Here is a 20,730-nt window from a genome sequence, read left to right as displayed (position 1 = left end):
GAAAGTTTACTAACCACTTATTTATTGGTGTTGTTTAAAGCTAGGTGAGCGTAGCGATGAGCGTGCCTGCTCCTGGCTTTCCCCCAGTGATAATATTACTTAATAATAATATTAAGATGCAAAGAAATGCAGTTTATTTTCCGTAATGGAGGTGATTATTATTTGTTTAGGGGTGCAACTCCAAACTGTGTAAGGAGATACTGTACATAATTAGCTGCTAGCTTGTCAGCCAGAGAAGATCGGTGTTTGTGATTGGCAGTATAGGGCATTCATCTACAACGGCCCATCACATGCTTTTTCTGTTGAGGCTGATCGGTGGCCGATTGATTGGCACATCCCTAATAACAAGAATGCATATGTAACATAATAGTGGTAAACACATTTGTATGAATGCAAACCTCGCCACAACTTTTTCCACTTCTGATATGATACCGATATAGGAATCCCGAGTATTTGCTGAGGCAGCACGGTGGAAGAGGGGTTGGTGCGTCTACCTCAGAATACGAAGGTCCTGGGTTCGATCCTGCGCTCAGGATCTTTCTGTGTGGAGTTTGCATGTTCTTCCCGTGACTGCGTGGGTTCCCTCCGGGTACTCCGGCTTCCTCCCACCTCCAAAGACATGCACCTGGGGATAGGTTGATTGGCAACACTAAATTGGCCCTAGTGTGTGAATGTTGACTGTCTATCTGTGTTGGCCCTGTGATAAGGTGGTGACTTGTCTAGGGTGTACCCCGCCTTCCGCCCGATTGTAGCTGAGATAGGCTCCAGCACCCCCCACGACCCCGAAAGGGATAAGCGGTAGAAAATGGATGGATGGATGGAGTATTTGCTGATGCATATATAGATCCAATATGTTATCAGAAGTAATCATACATACCGTATTTTCCGCACTATAAGGCGCACCTAAAAACCACAAATTTTCTCAAAAGCTAACAGTGCGCCTTATAACCCGGTGCGCTTTATTACGATTAATTTTCATAAAGTTTCGATCTCGCAACTTCGGTAAACAGCCGCCATCTTTTTTCCCGGTAGAACAGGAAGCGCTTCTTCTTCTACGCAAGCAACCGCCAAGGAAAGCACCCGCCCCCATAGAACAGGAAGCGCTTTAAGCAACCACCCGCCCCCGGAAGAAGAAGAAAAAACGCGCGGATATCACCGTACGTTTCATTTCCTGTTTACATCTGTAAAGACCACAAAATGGCTCCTACAAAGGACAAGGATCCGGTTCATAAAAAGACGCAATCTCTCCATCCGCACACGGATTACTACCGTATTTCACAGCAACTGATATTCCTGTGGAACGGGAGCACGTACGGTGAATATTCGCACCACAGGGAATGAGAAGTCATCCTTCACTGTGGTTCTAGCTTGCCATGCTAACTTCCACCCATGGTGATATTCAAAAGGAAGACCTTGCCAAAAGAGACCTTTCCAGCCGGCGTCATCATAAAAGCTAACTCGAAGGGATGGATGGATGAAGAAAAGATGAGCGAGTGGTTAAGGGAAGTTTACGCGAAGAGGCCGGGTGGCTTTTTTCACACAGCTCCGAAGGCGAACACACCTTCACTAAGACGGGCAGATAGCGCCGGTCGACATACGCCAACATCTGCCAGTGGATCGTAAATGCCTGGGCAGATAGTTTCGGTCACAACTGTGGTCCGAGCTTTCCGGAAGGCAGGATTCACAGAACTGCTGCACAACAACAGCGACACTGAATCCGATGACTTCGACGAGGCGGAGCCGGCCATTTTTGGATCCCACGCTTGCGCAACTTTTCAATTCGGACACCGAAGACGAAGAATTCGAAGGATTTACGAATGAAGAATAACTTCAGAAGGTGAGCGCTATGTTTATTTTGTGTGTTGTGACATTAACGTTCGAGCAACATTATGTTGCTATTTATTGCTCTACACCATTTTGAATTTTACTATGTTTGTGATTGCACATTTGCGTACATTTTGGGACAGAGTTGTTAGAACGCTGGTTTTCAATATATTATTAAAGTTTGACTGAACTATCTGACTGTTTTTTTGACATTCACTTTAGCGCAGCGTTTTTTTGACATTCACTTTAGCGCAGCGTAGGCGCGGCTTATAGTCCGGGGCGGCTTATTGGTGGACAAAATTATGAAATATGTAATTCATAGAAGGTGCGGCTAATAATCCGGTGCGCCTTATAGTGCGGAAAATACGGTACTTTAAATTTTTTGTAGTGTGGAATTTAGAAAGTTATTCAGAGAACAATGGTCGGTGTAAAAAAACATCAGCCTATCTATTATTAACCCTGTGGAATTAACTTATGCTGTCTTGAAGTTGAAATGGAGTGGTATTTTTTTTTATTTTTTTTGTCGACATCTAGTTGTCACAATAATTTATTAAGGTAATTTATGACTCAGTAAGTTGAATGATGACATGTTTGTTACTGAATACTTTCCAATACGCTTCTGCTTTAAGAGACTTTGATGCACCTGGGGATAGGTTGATTGGCAACACTAAATTGGCCCTAGTGTGTGAATGTGAGTGTGAATGTTGTCTGTCTATCTGTGTTGGCCCTGCGATGAGGTGGCGACTTGTCCAGGGTATACCCCGCCTTCCGCCCGATTGTAGCTGAGATAGGCTCCGGCGCCCCCCGCGAACCCGAAGGGAATAAGCGGGAGAAAATGAATGGATGGATGGAATCTAACAACAACTCACGATTCGATTCCGATTATTGGGGTGATGGTTAGAGTCAGATTCCATTCTCGATTCAAACTGATTTTCACAGTATAATAATTATTTGGGATAATAATAGATTTTTTTTCAAACAGGTTACAGATTAAACAAGCTTTTCTTCGTTGCTGAAATTACGCATACGCGCAGCGAGTAAGCGCGGAGATCGCCTAAAAACGTTGTTTTAACAACTGATTCTTAAAAAATATATGTTATGAATTGATTTAGAATAGGAATCGCGATTCAGATGTAAATACATTTTTTACAGCACCCGATGTGTTTATATTGACAAATGTCGCATTCTAGACTCCAATTTTTCAATTAATGACACTTATTACGTATGTCTAGTTTGTGTGCTATTGTGTGCTTAGTTGTTGTGTAGCTGCTAGCTCCTAGTAGCCTATTACCTACCATGTTTACCACTTTGTAAATTACTTTAATAAAATCCAAGAAAAGACCAACCGTGTGTGCTTATTGGAAGCTTTAAACAAGTAAAAGCGCTGCAGCACTGCTTGTATAGGAGCGCTTATAACAGATATTTTACATGCAAGCCGATGTCATCCGACACTTGTTTTTTTCAGCTGATATGGAACCGATATCTGAAATCAATATTGGACCGGTACATTGTTAAAAAAGATTTACCAAGATCTCAATACCTCACGCTAAACAGCGTGTGCAATCTATAAAATAGTGTGTACTATGAGTGGCCGTGTTGCATGTGATTTACTAAGACTGCGAGTGCATTTGAAAAGTGGTGCAGGCCGATTTATTTTAATGAAGATTTTGCGTATACTATAGGGCAGTGGTCCCCAACCTTTTTGTAGCTGCGGACCGGTCAACGCTTGAAAATTTGTCCCGCGGACCGGGACATTATTATTATTTTTTTTATTTTTATTTTTTTTATAAAGAAATACAATCATGTGTGCTTACGGACTGTATCCCTGCAGACTGTATTGATATACATTGATATATAGTGTATATATTGTGTTTTTATGTTGATTTAATAAAAAAAAAAAAAAAAAAAAACTTTTTTATCATTATTTTTTTTTTCGTGGCCCGGTGGTTGGGGACCACTGCTATAGGGCATCTCCATGGAGACACTCTCATTTGCAGCACATTCATGTCATCATGTTCCTATATATGGCGTTTTGCTGTTTTCAAACAAGCAGGAGACATTTACCACTTTTTATGGACACTTTAGCATTTGTGCAGTGCATCTACTGTACACTGACTCATACTTCAACAGGTTTTTATCATATAGGATATATGTTAGTAAGATACTGTATATTCTATGTGAAACAAACATCATTAAAACATATTTAATGACACCAAAACACATCAATTAAATTTGTTTTAATAAGCCCCTTAAGTCATCTAGCAGCTATGAAATAGTACAAGTAAGTAAGTAGTAAGTACATTTTTATTTATAAAGCGCTTTTGAAATCACAAAGCGCTGTACAAAACATAGGTGAAGTAAAACAACAATTCAATTAAAACAACAGGAGCAACAGGATAAAAAGTGTTGTTAAATTGATAGTTAAAAGGTGCATTAACTAAAAGCTTTACTAAAAAGAAAAGTTTTCAAATGTTTCTTAAAAGTTTCGACACAGTCAAGATCACGGAGGGACTGGTGCAAATTGTTCCAGAGTCTAGGAGCTATAGCCTGGAATGCCAGGTCTCCACGGGGTTTAAAACAAGTTTTTTGGATATTTAGAAGACCCTGGCCTGAAGACCTGAGGCTGCGCACTGAAGAGTAGGGGCATAGAAAGTCAGTGATGTACTGAGGGGACCCACCATGCAACGCATGGTATGTCAGGACTAAAATCTTAAACTCAATGCGGAATTTAACTGGAAGCCAATGAAGACTGGATAAAATGGGGGTAATATGGGCTGTTCTTGGTGCACCGGTCAAAAGTATGGCAGCTGCATTTTGTCTGAAGTCTCTTAACTTGTTGAAAAGAGTGAAAGGAGAATTGCAATAGTCAATATGAGACAAAATGAACGCGTGAATGATCTTTTTGAGATCCAATTTTGACAACACATTTCTCATCCATCCATTCATCCATCCATCCATCTTCTTCCGCTTATTTGAGGTCGGGTCGCGGGGGCAGCAGCCTAAGCAAGGAAGCCCAGACTTCCCTCTCCCCAGCCACTTCGTCCAGCTCTTCCCGGGGGATCCCGAGGCGTTCCCAGGTCAGCCGGGAGACATAGTCTTCCCAACGTGTCCTGGGTCTTCCCCGTGGCCTCCTACCGGTCGGACGTGCCCGAAACAACTCCCTAGAGAGGCGTTTGGGTGGCATCCTGACCAGATGGCCGAACCACCTCATCTGGCTCCTCTCAATGTGGAGGAGCAGCGGCTTTACTTTGAGCTCCTCCCGGATGACAGAGCTTCTCACCCTATCTCTAAGGGAGAGCCCCGCCACCCGGCGGAGGAAACTCATTTCGGCCGCTTGTACCCGTGATCTTGTCCTTTTGGTCATGACCCAAAGCTCATGACTATAGGTGAGGATGGGAACGTAGATCGACCGGTAAATTGAGAGCTTTGCCGTCCGGCTCAGCTCCTTCTTCACCACAACGGATCGATACAGCGTCCGCATTACTGAAGACGCCGCACCGATCCGCCTGTCGATCTCACGATCCACTCTTCCCTCACTCGTGAACAAGACTCCGAGGTACTTGAACTCCTCCACTTGGGGCAAGATCTCCTTCCAAACCCGGAGATGGCACTCCACCCTTTTACGGGCGAGAACCATGGACTCGGACTTGGAGGTGCTGATTCCCATCCCAGTCGCTTCACACTCGGCTGCAAACCGATCCAGTGAGAGCTGAAGATCCTGGCCATATGAAGCCATCAGGACCACATCATCTGCAAAAAGCAGAGACCTAATCCTGCAGCCACCAAACCAGATACCCTCAACGCTCTGACTGCGCCCAGAAATTTTGTCCATAAAAATTATGAACAGAATCGGTGACAAAGGGCAGCGCTGGCGGAGTCCAAGCCTCACTGGAAATGTGTCCGACTTACTGCCGGCAATGCGGACCAAGCTCTGACACTGATCATACAGGGAGCGGACCGCCACAATCAGACAGTCCGTTACCCCATACTCTCTGAGCACTCCCCACAGGACTTCCCGGGGTACACGGTCGAATGCCTTCTCCAAGTCCACAAATCACATGTCGACTGGTTGGGCAAATTCCCATGCACCCTCAAGGACCCTGCCGAGAGTATAGAGCTGGTCCACAGTTCCACGACCAGGACGAAAACCACACTGTTCCTCCTGAATCCGAGGTTACGCCGGATAGTCGAACAAATTTCTCACTTTAGAAATATTCCTGAGATGATAATAACAGTTTTTGGTCAGTTGACGACAGTGACCCTCCACAGACATTGACTGATCAAACACAACCCCAAGGTTTCTGAGGCTGCTTTTAACAGATGCACCCAGAGCCCCAAGGGAGTTCGTGATCAGGGGGATCTTTTTATCGGGAGAAATTATCAGAGTTTCCGTTTTGTTAGAATTTATCTGGAGAAAATTTGAGGACAACCAGTTTTTAATACAGGATACGCACTCCAAGAACTCAGATAAAAAGTGAAACTCTGAATCATTGAAGGATAAGGCTGAATAGACAATATGTCTAATATTTGTACTTTCTGACGGTCCAAATATGTTAAAAGGTACATGTATGACGGCCGATTTTCCGTCCATCTCGTGTCTTTGCAGCGCGAGCACTCGTCTCTCACAACCGTGTGTGGAACTGTCAGTTTGTGCGTCCTTTCCAAACGTGCTAAATAAAAATAATAGGGCTCCCAAAACGGTGATGAGTGATGATGAATCAAATTGCGTGTGCTGTTTGATATTTAAAAATAAACATCCTCCCAGTATTGTGGGCATTTTGATGATCAGCATATATTCTGCATATCAATGAAGAGAGAGTCGCAAAATGAATTGCACACCTTTTTCCTGCTCACTTAAGAGACACAATCCACTTTGCACATGTTTACAAGATCAGCATTGCGTGTGTTATTAAGTTTGCACGTGTTTTAGTACACGCAAACCTGTTGTAAGTCAGCCCTTTGTGATGGCAGCAATTTAACTCCGGACTAGATTCATTCTGTTACATTTTCGATGGGAATATTGTTTTTAAATTTGATTAATTGACATTAATTAGAGTTCTTGGAATATTTGATGATTGACACTTGTTTCCACAAGTGGCTTATCTTAGAGCAGGTTTGTTTGTAGATGCATGTAAGGGCAAAGTCCCTACTCTTATGGCCCTTTGCACAACAACACTGTAGTAAATATTGTGGTATTGTAGTTATAATTTTGTTTAAGCTCCACCCAGTGGTTCTTTGGTGATCAGTGTTCTATCATTTGAATGTCCTTAACCCGATCCAAGGTAGTCGTCATCCACACATTATGATTTGATTATGTTTATTACCTGAACCACAGCTTGAACTGTGCTTAAATAATTTGCTGTGTTTTTAACTTAGTGCTCTATGTGCTCTCCAGATACGCTTCTTGTTGCTGTTTAGCAAGCAGGGAAAGCTGCGCCTGCAGAAATGGTTCACGCCTCTGACGGACCGGGAGAAGAAGAAGATTATCAGGGACATGATGGCGATTGTGTTGGCCCGTCTACCACGTTCATGCAACTTCCTCCAATGGAGGGACCTCAAGATTGTCTACAAAAGGTGTGTGCATCGGACTACTGTTCACTGATTAACTTGCTGAGGCTGCATAACACACAGATAACACATTGTGAACAGCTATTTTATCCCGTAGTTAAACACGCCTCCAAAGGCTAAAGGTCTGCCTGAGGCTTTCATTTCTTTTTACAACTTAAGCTAGTCTACCGAAACTGATACATTTTTCTCAACATTGTACACAATTCGATCAAGATACAAGAAAATCTTCCCTTACAAAGTGCTAATGTTAAATCCATTCTGCAAAACAATACTACCAGTGATCGTAGGTTGTACTGCAAATGTGGGTAGTGTTTCGAAGTAAATACAGGGCCAGTGTTGCTGATACTGTACTCTTACTTGACATTTTTCAAGATCATGGGACAAAAAAAATAAAAACATTTAAAATATAAATTATATATATATATATATATATATATATATATATATACATATATATATATGTATACATTAGGTCAGGAAAAAACACAGAGGCTGTTTCATCCCTACAAGCCTGTTTTGTAGGTTTCCCTGCTCTTCAGGGGATTTTATAATTGATTTTTATAAAATCCCCTGAAGAGCAGGGGCACCTGCGAAACAGGCTTGTAGGGATGAAATAGCCGCTGTGATTTTTCCTGACCAAACATATATTCCGCTCTACCCCGGTATTGAGCACTATATAACGGATAAACCACGGAAACCACGGAAACCTCGACTATATATATATATATATATATATATATATATATATATATATATATATATATATATATATATATATATATATGTGTGTGTGTGTGTGTGTGTGTGTGTGTGTGTATGTATGTATGTATATATATATTAGAGATGATGGCCGATAAATGCTTTAAAAAGTAATATCGGAAATTATCGGTATCGTTTTTTTTAAATTATCGGCATCGGTATCGTTTTTTTTATTTTTTATTAAATCAACATAAAAAACACAAGATACACTTACAATTAGTGCACCAACCCAAAAAACCTCCCTCCCCCATTTACACTAATTCACACTCATTCACACAAAAGGGTTGTTTCTTTCTGTTATTAATATTCTGGTTCCTACATTATATATCAATATATATCAATACAGTCTGCAAGGGATACAGTCCGTAAGCACGCATGATTGTGCGTGCTGCTGGTCCACTAAAAGTACTAACTTTTAAAAGTTAATTTTACTCATTTTCATTAATTACTAGTTTCTATGTAACTGTTTTTATATTGTTTTACTTTCTTTTTTATTCAAGAAAATGTTTTTAATTTTTTTATCTTATTTTATTTTATTTTTTTAAAAAGGACCTTATCTTCACCATATCTGGTTGTCCAATTTAGGCATAATAATTTGTTAATTCCACAACTGTATATATCGGTATCGGTTGATATCGGTATCGGTTGATATCGGTATCGGTAATTAAAGAGTTGGACAATATCGGAATATCGGATATCGGCAAAAAGCCATTATCGGACATCCGTAATATATATATATATATATATATATATATATATATATATATATGAAAGAGGTTTCACATTTAAAAGGTATTTTTAATTCATCCATCCATCCATCCGTCTTCTTCCGCTTATCCGAGGTCGGGTCACGGGGGCAGCAGCCTAAGCAGGGAAGCCCAGTCTTCCCTCTCCCCAGCCACTTCGTCCAGCTCCTCCCGGGGGATCATCCTGAGGCGTTCCCAGGCCAGCCGGGTGAGATAGTCTTCCCAACGCGTCCTGGGACTTCCCCGTGGCCTCCTACCGGTCGGACATGCCCGAAACACCTCCCTAGGGAGGCATCCTGACCAGATGCCCGAACCACCTCATCTGGCTCCTCTCGATGTGGAGGAGCAGCGGCTTTACTTTGAGCTCCTTTGAGCCATCCGGCGGAGGAAGCTCATTTCGTACCCGTGATCTTGTCCTTTCGGTCATAACCCAAAGCTCATGACCATAGGTGAGGATGGGAACGTAGATCGACCGGTAAATTGAGAGCTTTGCCTTCCAGCTCAGCTCTTTCTTCACCACAACGGATCGATACAGCGTCCGCATTACTGAAGATGCCGCACCGATCCGCCTGTCGATCTCACGATCCAGTCTTCCCTCACTCGTGAACAAGACTCCGAGGTACTTGAACTCCTCCACTTGGGGCAAGATCTCCTCCCCAACCCGGAGATGGCACTCCACCCTTTTCCGGGCGAGAACCATGGACTCGGACTTGGAGGTGCTGATTCCCATCCCAGTCGCTTCACACTCGGCTGCGAACCGATCCAGTGAGAGCTGCAGATCTTGGCCAGATGAAGCTATCAGGACCACATCATCTGCAAAAAGCAGAGACCTAATCCTGCAGCCACCAAACCAGATCCCCTCAACGCCTTGACTGCGCCTAGAAATTCTGTCCATAAAAGTTATGAACAGAATCGGTAATTGATTCAGTTCATTAAATTAGGGTTGGAAGTGATAGAAAAATTGGGTAAACATAGCTGCTCTGACTTGACTTGTGAGTCACAAAACAAAAAGTCAGTGTGCAACTCGATCAATTTAAAAAAATAAATGTATAACCTGTATTATTATTCTAATGAACATGTTACTGTAGTGCTTTGTGGACTTGGAGAAGGCATTCGACCGTGTCCCTCGGGAAGTCCTGTGGGGAGTGCTCAGAGAGTATGGGGTTTCGGACTGTCTGATTGTGGCGGTTCGCTCCCTGTATGATCAGTGTCAGAGCTTGGTTCGCATTGCCGGCAGTAAGTCGGACACGTTTCCGGTGAGGGTTGGACTCCGCCAAGGCTGCCCTTTGTCACCGATTCTGTTCATAACTTTTATGGACAGAATTTCTAGGCGCAGTCAAGGCGTTGAGGGGATCCGGTTTGGTGGCTGCAGGATTAGGTCTCTGCTTTTTGCAGATGATTTGGTCCTGATGGCTTCATCTGGCCAGGATCTTCAGCTCTCACTGGATCGGTTCGCAGCTGAGTGTGAAGCGACTGGGATGAGAATCAGCACCTCCAAGTCCGAGTCCATGGTTCTCGCCCGGAAAAGGGTGGAGTGCCATCTCCGGGTTGGGGAGGAGATCTTGCCCCAAGTGGAGGAGTTCAAGTACCTTGGAGTCTTGTTCACGAGTGAGGGAAGAGTGGATCGTGAGATCGACAGGCGGATCGGTGCGGCGTCTTCAGTAATGCGGACGCTGTATCGATCCGTTGTGGTGAAGAAGGAGCTGAGCCGGAAGGCAAAGCTCTCAATTTACCGGTCGATCTACGTTCCCATCCTCACCTATGGTCATGAGCTTTGGGTTATGACCGAAAGGACAAGATCACGGGTACAAGCGGCCGAAATGAGTTTCCTCCGCCGGGTGGCGGGGCTCTCCCTTAGAGATAGGGTGAGAAGCTCTGTCATCCGGGGGGAGCTCAAAGTAAAGCCGCTGCTCCTCCACATCGAGAGGAGCCAGATGAGGTGGTTCGGGCATCTGGTCAGGATGCCACCCGAGCGCCTCCCTAAGGAGGTGTTTAGGGCATGTCCGACCGGTAGGAGGCCATGGGGAAGACCCAGGACACGTTGGGAAGACTATGTCTCCCGGCTGGCCTGGGAACGCCTCGGGATCCCCCGGGAGGAGCTGGACGAAGTGGCTGGGGAGAGGGAAGTCTGGGCTTCCCTGCTTAGGCTGCTGCCCCCGCGACCCGACCTCGGATAAGCGGAAGAAGATGGATGGATGGATGGATGGAACATGTTACTCACTGTAGATTGTTTGCAGAGGAATTTTGTCGAGTGTTAACTTGCAAAATCTTGGCAGAGCTTTGTGGCGCAAATAATGTCCAATCTAAAAATGTCGATATTCTGGATAAATTAGGATACTGTACGTGTTCTACGTCATGAGTATTGGTGTACAGTGATGATGAAAACAACACGAATGCAGTAGAACTCAGAAAAAAGCTACTCACCATGGCGTAATCAAACGCAAAATGATCTGAATGACCACTGCGGAGATCCAGCCAGCGGCAAATACACACACACCTACAGTATGTTGTTGATACTTTTACTTAAAAATGTTTTTAAGATCATTGAATGATTTGATTTAAGCCTTTTAGGCATTTTTTTTTCTAAATCAATCTTATTTATAAAAAGTAAATGAATTCACAAACACAAAGTTAGAGTGTCCGCCCTGAGATTGGTAGGTTGTGAGTTCCTTGGCCGAGTCATACCAAAGACTATAAAAATGGGACCCATTACCTCCCTACTTGGCACTCAGCTGAAGGGTTGGAATTGGGGGTTAAATCACCAAAAATGATTCCCGGGCGCGGCCACCGCTGCTGCCCACTGCTCCCCTCACCTTCCAGGGGGTGATCAAGGGTGATGGGTCAAATGCAGAGAATCATTTCGCCACACCTCGTGTGTGTGACAATCATTGGTACAAATGTGCAAGACAATGTAAACATTTTAAGAAAATAATACAATATTCCCTTTAATTACATACTGTACAATTGGTTGAGCAGAATAAAGCAAATAGAACAAACTAAATATTGATCTGATTCCTCTTATTTCAAATCTTTTGGCATTCCCCCCCAAATTGTCCAATAACTTATTCCCCGAGTTTGTGAACATTGAATGAATATAACAAGATACAGCATTTGAAAAACACAGCACAAAAACACACAGATACTGCATTTATGAAAATATACATAAAAAGTAGTACTAATCCAATAATGATATGATATCACCCTTGATGTCGATTCTATCCGGATGGATCATGTGTCATTGTAATTGAAGTATAAAAAAATATTGTTCTTTCCCCAGTGATATATAATAACAGCAATTGTTCTCAATGCAGATATGCCAGCCTGTATTTCTGTGCTGGTCTGGAAGAACAAGATAATGAGCTGCTGAGCCTGGAAGTTCTACACAGATATGTCGAGCTGCTGGATAAATACTTTGGCAACGTAAGTCATGTTTCCTTTACAAATGTGTGTGTATTTGTTTGCCATCACATGTAATAAAGTAACATATTTTCTGGACTATAAGGCACACTTAAAATCCTTTATAAGTGCGCCTTATAACCTGGTGCGCTTAATTACAGAATAATTCTGGTTTTGCTTACCGACCTCGAAGCAATTTTATTTGGTACATGGTGTAATGACAAGTGTGACCAGTAGATGGCAGTGTGAGTAAGAGATACGTGTAGACTGCAATATGATGGCAATATGACTCAAGTAAACAACACCAACATTTTATATGTTCCATTGAAAATATAGAACATTACACATACACAGGGCGATCAAAAATCTATCAAAATGTTTTAGTACGACTTTGGTAAGCTATGAAGCCGTACCGCATGATGGATTGCGGCGCATTAATCATACGAGTATTATTATGGTGTGTGTATAAGGTAAGACCAATTATCTGGCGTTTTGTTTCGCAATATTATGCAAAAGCAACTTTTCTTACCTTCTGGTACCTGCTGATCTGTATTTGGGATCTCCTCTATTATTAACAATACAATTGTTTCAAATGCAACAATACATATATGTAATGATAACTTGAAATACAAAAGAAAGCAGATAAATGGAAGGGAACAAAGAGAAGCCAACTATATTAACCTTGTAGATTGGTAAAGTAACAATAGTTTAAGCTTAGTCAGTGTGCCATGTGTTACCCAGTTTCCCCTAGGGCAACAACGTTAATATATGTTTGATGAAACATGATTATATGCATGAGTGTATGTATGTATATGTAATTGTATATGTACAGTATGTGTATATGTATGTTTGTTCAGTGAATGTATATGTGCAGTGTATGTATATGTATGTTTGTACAATGTATGTATATGTACAGTATATGTATATGTATGTTTGTACATTGAATGTATATGTACAGTATTTGTATATGTATGTTTGCATTTTTCCCCTGAAGCGATCATGACAACCATTGTGTCAGTTATTGATGTCGCGCGTTCGGCCCATGTTTTGAACTCATTAAAGAAAATAACACAACTTTAGGACAGAGTATTGTATTCAGCCATGTAAATAAGCTATTCAGACGCCAGCAAGAACCACAAAGCATTGCCTTCCCATGTTACACGTTCGAGCCCTATTGACATTGTAGTTGAGGTTTTTATACTTTCAGCCCAAAGCAGCAATGTCCAGAGACCATTTTCAGCCCGTACCATGTTTTCTAAATGTCCCTCAGCTTATTCAAAATATAACATTCATTATTAATGAGATATATTAACTTTTTTTCCCTTTTTTTTGTAAGTGTAGGTGTGATGTATGGTGTTGCTGCATGCCTAAGGCTTTGGACACCTTTCCCTTTCTAAGATAAAATGTATTATTAACATTTATTTTACAAAACTCAACAACAGTGAAGTTGGCACATTGTGTAAATCGTAAATAAAAACAGAATACAATGATTTGCAAATCATTTTCAATTTATATTCAATTGAATAGACTGCAAAGACAAGATATTTTAATGTTCGAACTGAGAAACTTTTTTTTTGCAAATAATCATTAACTTAGAATTTAATGGCAGCAACGCGTTGCAAAAAAGTTGGCACAGGGGGATTTTTACCACTGTGTTAAATGGCCGTTCCTTTTAACAACACTCAGTAAGCATTTGGGAACTGAGGAGACCAATTTTTGAAACTTTTCAGGTGGAATTCTTTCCCATTCTTGCTTGATGTACAGCTTGAGTTGTTCAACAGTCCGGGGTCTCCGTTGTGGTATTTTAGGCTTCATATTACGCCACACATTTTCAATGGGAGACAGGTCTGGACTACAGGCAGGCCAGTCTAGTACCCGCACTCTTTTACTATGAAGCAACGCTGTTGCAACATGTGGCTTGGCATTGTCTTGCTGAAATAAGCAGGGGCGTCCATGATAACGTTGCTTGGATGTCAACATATGTTGCTCCAAAACCTGTATGTACCTTTCAGCATTAATGGTGCCTTCACAGATGTGTAAGTTACCCATGTCTTGGGAACTAATACACCCCCATGCCATCACAGATGCTGGCTTTTCAACTTTGCGCCTATAACAGTCCGGATGGTTCTTTTCCTCTTTGGTCCAGAGGACACAACATCCACAGTTTCCAAAAACTATTTGAAATGTGGACTCGTCAGACCACAATGATGTCGGTTTTTGATGCAAAACCGCCTGAGGGATCGAAGGTCACGGGCATTCAATGTTGGTTTACAGCCTTGCTGCTTACGTGCAGTGATTTCTCCAGACTCTCTGAACTTTTTGATGATATTACGGACCGTAGATGGTGAAATCGCTCAGTTCCTTGCAATAGCTGGTTGAGAAATGTTGTTCTTAAATTTGCTCACACATTTGTTTACAAAGTGGTGACCCTCGCCCCATCCTTGTTTGTGAATGACTGAGCATTTCATGGAAGCTGCTTTTATACCTAATCATGGCACCCACCTGTTCCCAATTACCCTGTTCACCTGTGGGATGTTCCAAATAAGTGTTTGGTCAGCATTCCTCAACTTTCTCAGTCTTTTTTGCCACTTGTACCAGGTTTTTTGAAACATGTTGCAGGCATTAAATTCCAAATGAGCTAATATTTGTAAAAAAAAAACCAACGTTTTCCAGTTTGAACATTAAATATCTTGTCTTTGCGGTCTATTCAACTGAATATAAGTTGAAAAGGATTCGCAAATCATTGTATTCTGTTTTTATTTACGATTTACACAACGCGTCAACTTCACCGGTTTTGGGTTTTGTGTAAGTTCATGATTAATGCGATACTCTTTTTAAATTAGTCACATTAGTTAACATGTTATTTTTGACAGCCCAAATAAATACATTTATAGCCTGTGTATGATTGTTTCCCCCGCCAGGTATGTGAGCTGGACATTATTTTCAACTTTGAAAAGGCCTACTTCATCCTGGACGAGTTCCTGATGGGAGGAGAAGTGTTAGAAACCTCCAGAGTGGCTGTGGGTGTCTCAATGGGGGAGGCCGACACGCTTCAGGAGGTGCAGTATGGTTTCACACTCCCTCAGAGAAGGAGGGTTTTTCACAGAAGTGACTCACCTTATCAGTGTAACTTCTTTGTGACAGCAGACAATGGAGGAATACATGAGCAGACCTGCTTACTGAGGCCGGAGAAGAGGGAAGTCTCCCAGGACATGAACCAAAACGGGCCTCACGGTACCATCAACTATATTACTGATGTGAAACAGTGGGGCCCGCTTGAGTCGATGTCGACATACATGCTCGACCCGTATCGGCGACATACAATGTGTTTGAAAAAAAAGGTACTTACTGTTCAGTGTAAATTAAGCTTCAAAATAAAAGCATGCCAGTCAACCTGGATTGCACCACAGCAACTAACAAAAGGCACCAAATATTTTCTTTTTGGTATGTTAAAGGATTGTTTGAAAGGATGGGCAACATGGTCAAAGCGAGTTATGTAGACAACCGCTTATGTCGATTTGAATGAGTTTCATTGTGTTCACCACAGATCGATTCTTCAAGTGGGACACTTTACAATGTACACTTGCATATTGTAACTAGATGAGGCAATTCCTGAAGGAATTGCGTGTGAATTCTGCTCCAATGCTGAAGTTGAACTGAAATCCTGGAATTTTTTTTAGAATTGTTGAAGTAAAGCACACAATTCCCAAACAGGCTGAATATTTTGATGTTGGAACAGTTTGAATCAAATAAAAAATGTGGGAGTTGTACAACTTTGAAGAATGTCCCATTGATTTAAAAAAATTGGGAATTTTGGGAAAAGCGGGAATTTTTTTGAAAATGGAAAAAAAAACTCCAATGGTCTGAATGAGTGGTGGGTGTAGGAATTTTTCAAATCAGTTGAGAAATGTTGAAGTTGAATTCAGAAATGGTATTACGGAATTCCTGGAATTTCGGGAATTTTTTCCAGTTCAAAAAACAATGTTTTTTGTCTTGATTAAGAGGAATGTTTGGACGGTGGAACGGTTGAAAAGCGTCAAAAAATGTGGGAGGAGTAGTCGCCAGAAAAAAGGGTGGAAATAGGGCTTTGGAAAAACAGGAATTCTGGAAAATCATGGAATTTTTTTGAACTTGGAAAAAGGTACTTTAAATTTCAAGGATTGTGGAATGTGTTGAAAGTGGAATGGTTTAAATCGGTTGAAAAATGTGGAAATGGTGGAAGTTTGAAAAATGGCCAATTCATTTTGAATGGGAGAAATGTCCCGGAAAACCTGGAATTCTGGGAACTCCGGGAAATTTTGGAATTTGTCAAGGGAAGGCCCGCGATTTCTGAATAGGCTAAACAGTTTGAAGTTGGAACGGTTTGAATCGGGTGAAAATTGTGGAACGTAGAGCGCGCCAAAATATGGAGAAGAAGAAGAAGAAGTTGAAGAAGAAATAGATTAATTTTGGTGTAGAAAACCATATGTGGAGCAGTCACACAATGAGCAAAAAATAGTCTTTGTAGAGATTATATTAAAGATGGATAGAAATACACCTATTGTATATATGTGTATGTATATATATATATATATATATATATATATATATATATATATATATACACACACACACATATACGTTAGTTAAGGAAAAAACACAGAGGCTATTTCATCCCTACAAGCCTGTTTTGCAGGTTTCCCTGCTCTTCAGGGGATTTTATTGAAGTTTCTGTGGTTGTTACATATATATAGGGTACATTACTACTGTGTACCAATGGCCACACCCCCATGTAATGTATATATGTAACAATTCATTACATATGCACAAACATCATCAACAATGATACTTCATATACAGTGCAGATTTACAGCCTTCTTTGGCGTACCAAAGCCCGCACACCAGTGTTTGAGAATCCCTGTTATGTGCCACTTGCAGAGATACATGAACAAAGAGAGAATATTTGTAGGAAATCCAATTATTTTTTGATTGATTAAGTGAAAACTGATAATCTCTCATGAAGCACTGTGAAGCATCACTGTGGTTGGATATCAGTCATGGCTGGCAAAAAGGATGCATTATGAACATTTTCAAGCTAGTATTGTATAATGTATTTTGTAGGGGTGGCCCAGTCAAACTTTTTCACTTTCAACTAATTTCCATTGATATTGCTATCTATTTTAGCTAACTTTGTAGGTTTCAGAAATCAGAAATCAGAAATACTTTATTAATCGCCGAGGGGAAATACACCTCAGAGTCATACTGTTCAACTTGGAATTTTACACATGCTGACTGTTAGCATGCTAGTTTTTGTAGCTGATTTTGCAAGTATATGCCTCAGAGTCGGCAGCACGGTGGGACAGGGGTTAGTGCATCTGCCTCACAATACAAAGGTCCTGGGTTCGATCCTGCGCTCGGGATCTTACTGAGTGGAGTTTGCATGTTCTCACCGTGACTGCGTGCGTTCCCTCCGGGTACTCCGGCTTCATCCCACCTCCAAAGACATGCACCTGGGGATAGGTTGGTTGGCACCTCTAAATTGGCCCGAGTGTGTGAATGTACCGTATTTTCCGCACTATAAGGCGCACCGGATTATTAGCCGCACCTTCAATGAATTACATATTTCATAACTTTGTCCACCAATAAGCCGCCCCGGATTATAAGCCGCGCCTACGCTGCGCTAAAGGGAATGTCAAAAAAACAGTCAGATAGTTCAGTCAAACTTTAATAATATATTGAAAACCAGCGTTCTAACAACTCTGTCCCAAAATGTACGCAAATGTGCAATCACAAACATAGTAAAATTCAAAATGGTGTAGAGCAATAGCAACATAATGTTGCTCGAACGTTAATGTCACAACACACAAAATAAACATAGCGCTCACCTTCTGCAGTTATTCTTCATTCGTAAATCCTTCGAATTCTTCGTCTTCGGTGTCCGAATTGAAAAGTTGCGCAAGCGTGGGATCCAAAATGGCCGGTTCCGTCTCGTCGAAGTAATCGGAGTCAGTGTCGCTGTTGTTGTCCAGTAGTTCTGTGAATCCTGCCTTCCGGAAAGCTCGGACCACAGTTGTGACCGAAATATCTGCCCAGGCATTTACGATCCACTGGCAAATGTTGGCGTATGTCGTCCGGAGCTGTCTGCCCGTCTTAGTGAAGGTGTGTTCGCCTTCGGAGCTGTGTGAAAAAAGCCACCCGGCCTCTTCGCGCAAACTTCCCTTAACCACTCGCTCATCTTTTCTTCATCCATCCATCCCTTCGAGTTAGCTTTTATGATGACGCCGGCTGGAAAGGTCTCTTTTGGCAAGGTCTTCCTTTTGAATATCACCATGGGTGGAAGTTAGCATGGCAAGCTAGAACCACAGTGAAGGATGACTTCTCATTCCCTGTGGTGCGAATATTCACCGTACGTGCTCCCGTTCCACAGTGCGGTTCACAGGAATATCAGTTGCTGTGAAATACGGTAGTAATCCGTGTGCGGATGGAGAGATTGCGTCTTTTTATGAACCGGATCCTTGTCGCTTAGTAGGAGCCATTTTGTGGTCTTTACAGATGTAAACAGGAAATGAAACGTACGGTGATATCCGCGCGTTTTTTCTTCTTCTTCCGGGGGCGGGTGGTTGCTTACAGTAGAAGAAGAAGCGCTTCCTGTTCTATGGGGGCGGGTGCTTTCCTTGGCGGTTGCTTGCGTAGAAGAAGAAGCGCTTCCTGTTCTACCGGGAAAAAAGATGGCGGCTGTTTACCGAAGTTGCGAGATCGAAACTTTATGAAAATGAATCGTAATAAAGCGCACCGGGTTATAAGGCGCACTGTCAGCTGTTGAGAAAATTTGTGGTTTTTAGGTGCGCCTTATAGTGCGGAAAATACGGTAAGTGTGAATGTTGTCTGTCTATCAATGTTGGCCCTGTGATGAGGTGGCGACTTGTCCAGGGTGTACCCCGCCTACCGCCCATATGCAACTGAGCATACGGGCGGAAGCACCGTATGCTCAGCGCGACCCCGAATGGGACAAGCGGTATAAAATGGATGGATGGATGGATGCATGCCTCAGAGTCGGGCGTACTGACAGGAGATTGAAACAGCTGTCCCTTCCTCTCGCAAACACATCAAGAGATGCCGCCAAATCTGGAAGACCGCCCGTGCTGCCCTGTTGAAGGTCTCCGAGAGAATGTGCCGAAGTGCCAACCGGCGGCGCATTCCGGCTCCATCTTACACTCCTGGACAGCAAGTCCAATTACGGGCAACGGACCTCCACCTACAGGTGCCGTCCCGTAAACTTGCACCCCGGTTTGTAGGACCTTATACGGTGGAGGCCATCATCAACCTGGCATCGGTTAGACCAGGGGTCGGCAACCCGCGGCTCCGGAGCCGCATGCAGCTCTTTGATCACTCTGATGCGGCTCAGCAGCTTACTTGCTGAACCCCCCAATTTTCCCGTGAGACTTCCGGATTTCAGTGCCTCTCGCAGAAAACTCCCGGGATTAATATTCACTGATTTTCACCCTTACAGCTATAGTAAGGGCGTGCCATGATGGTACAACATTTGGCGCCCTCTACAATCTGTATTAACAACGTGCCAGCCCAACAATTGTTATACAATATACATCTTCTGCTTGCACACGTACGTGACAGCAAGCATACTTGGTCAACAGCCACACAGGTTACACTGACGGTGACCATATAAAACAACTTTAACACTCTTACTAATAATGCGCCACACTTTGAACCAAAACCAAACAAGAATGACAAACACATTTCGGGAGAACATCTGCACCTTAACACAACATAAACACAACAGAACAAACACCCAGAATCCCATGCAGCCCTGACTCTTCCGGGCTACATTATACACCCCTGCTACCACCAAACTCCGCCCCCACCCCAAGCCTGCTCCCTCACACATCAACCCCCCCCCCTCTCTCTGTGCGTCGGTTGAGGTGGGCGGGGTTTGGTAGCGGGGGTGTATAATGTAGCCCGGAAGAGTTAGGGCTGCATGGGATTCTGGGTATTTGTCCTGTTGTGTTTATGTTGTGTTACGGTGCAGATGTTCTCCCGAAATGTGTTTGTCATTCTTGTTTGGTGTGGGTTCACAGTGTGGCGCATTATTAGTAAGAGTGTTAAAGTTTTTTTTATACCGCGACCGTCAGTGTAACCTGTGTGGTTGTTGAGCAAGTATGCCTTGCTGTCACCTACGTGAGCAAGCGATAGCTCCATTCAACATGTGGCTGATCAGGCACGCTAATTGTAGTGGGCGCTATATGCTGTACCATCACAGCACGCATGACGCTGACAACCGCTAATCATTTAAAACCCGCGTGCCGCACCAGCTTAAAAATTCAATAAAAAGGTGTGGGCAGCGTGTCTGAGACCCCTGGTTTATACATAGCATAAAGCAAAAAAAACCAACTTTGTATGCAGTGTTATTTCATTTAAAATTTCAAAAATTTTTGCGGCTCTC

The 20,730-nt window shown here is 42.6% G+C and overlaps 1 protein-coding gene across 2 annotated transcripts in view; it reads left to right on the top strand.

The window, feature by feature from the left end:
- Positions 1-16,725, top strand: part of ap1s3a (adaptor related protein complex 1 subunit sigma 3a) — a 36,232-nt gene extending 19,507 nt beyond the window's left edge. The window contains exons 2-5 of one of the 2 annotated variants that reach the window (XM_061925414.2): positions 7,220-7,398; positions 12,209-12,317; positions 15,215-15,352; positions 15,438-16,725. In XM_061925414.2, the coding sequence (XP_061781398.1) occupies positions 7,220-7,398; positions 12,209-12,317; positions 15,215-15,352; positions 15,438-15,476 (465 nt within the window). In that variant the 3' untranslated portion in view covers positions 15,477-16,725. The remainder of the gene's footprint in view (positions 1-7,219; positions 7,399-12,208; positions 12,318-15,214; positions 15,353-15,437) is intronic. The other variant, XM_061925415.2, reaches the window with a different exon arrangement.
- The last annotated feature ends 4,005 nt before the right edge of the window (positions 16,726-20,730 follow it).

The sequence above is a fragment of the Nerophis lumbriciformis genome, linkage group LG30, assembly GCF_033978685.3.
Source record: "Nerophis lumbriciformis linkage group LG30, RoL_Nlum_v2.1, whole genome shotgun sequence".
Taxonomy (NCBI): domain Eukaryota; kingdom Metazoa; phylum Chordata; class Actinopteri; order Syngnathiformes; family Syngnathidae; genus Nerophis; species Nerophis lumbriciformis.
Note: the sequence above shows the minus strand (reverse complement) of the source record. Positions and strands in the feature narration are given on the sequence as shown.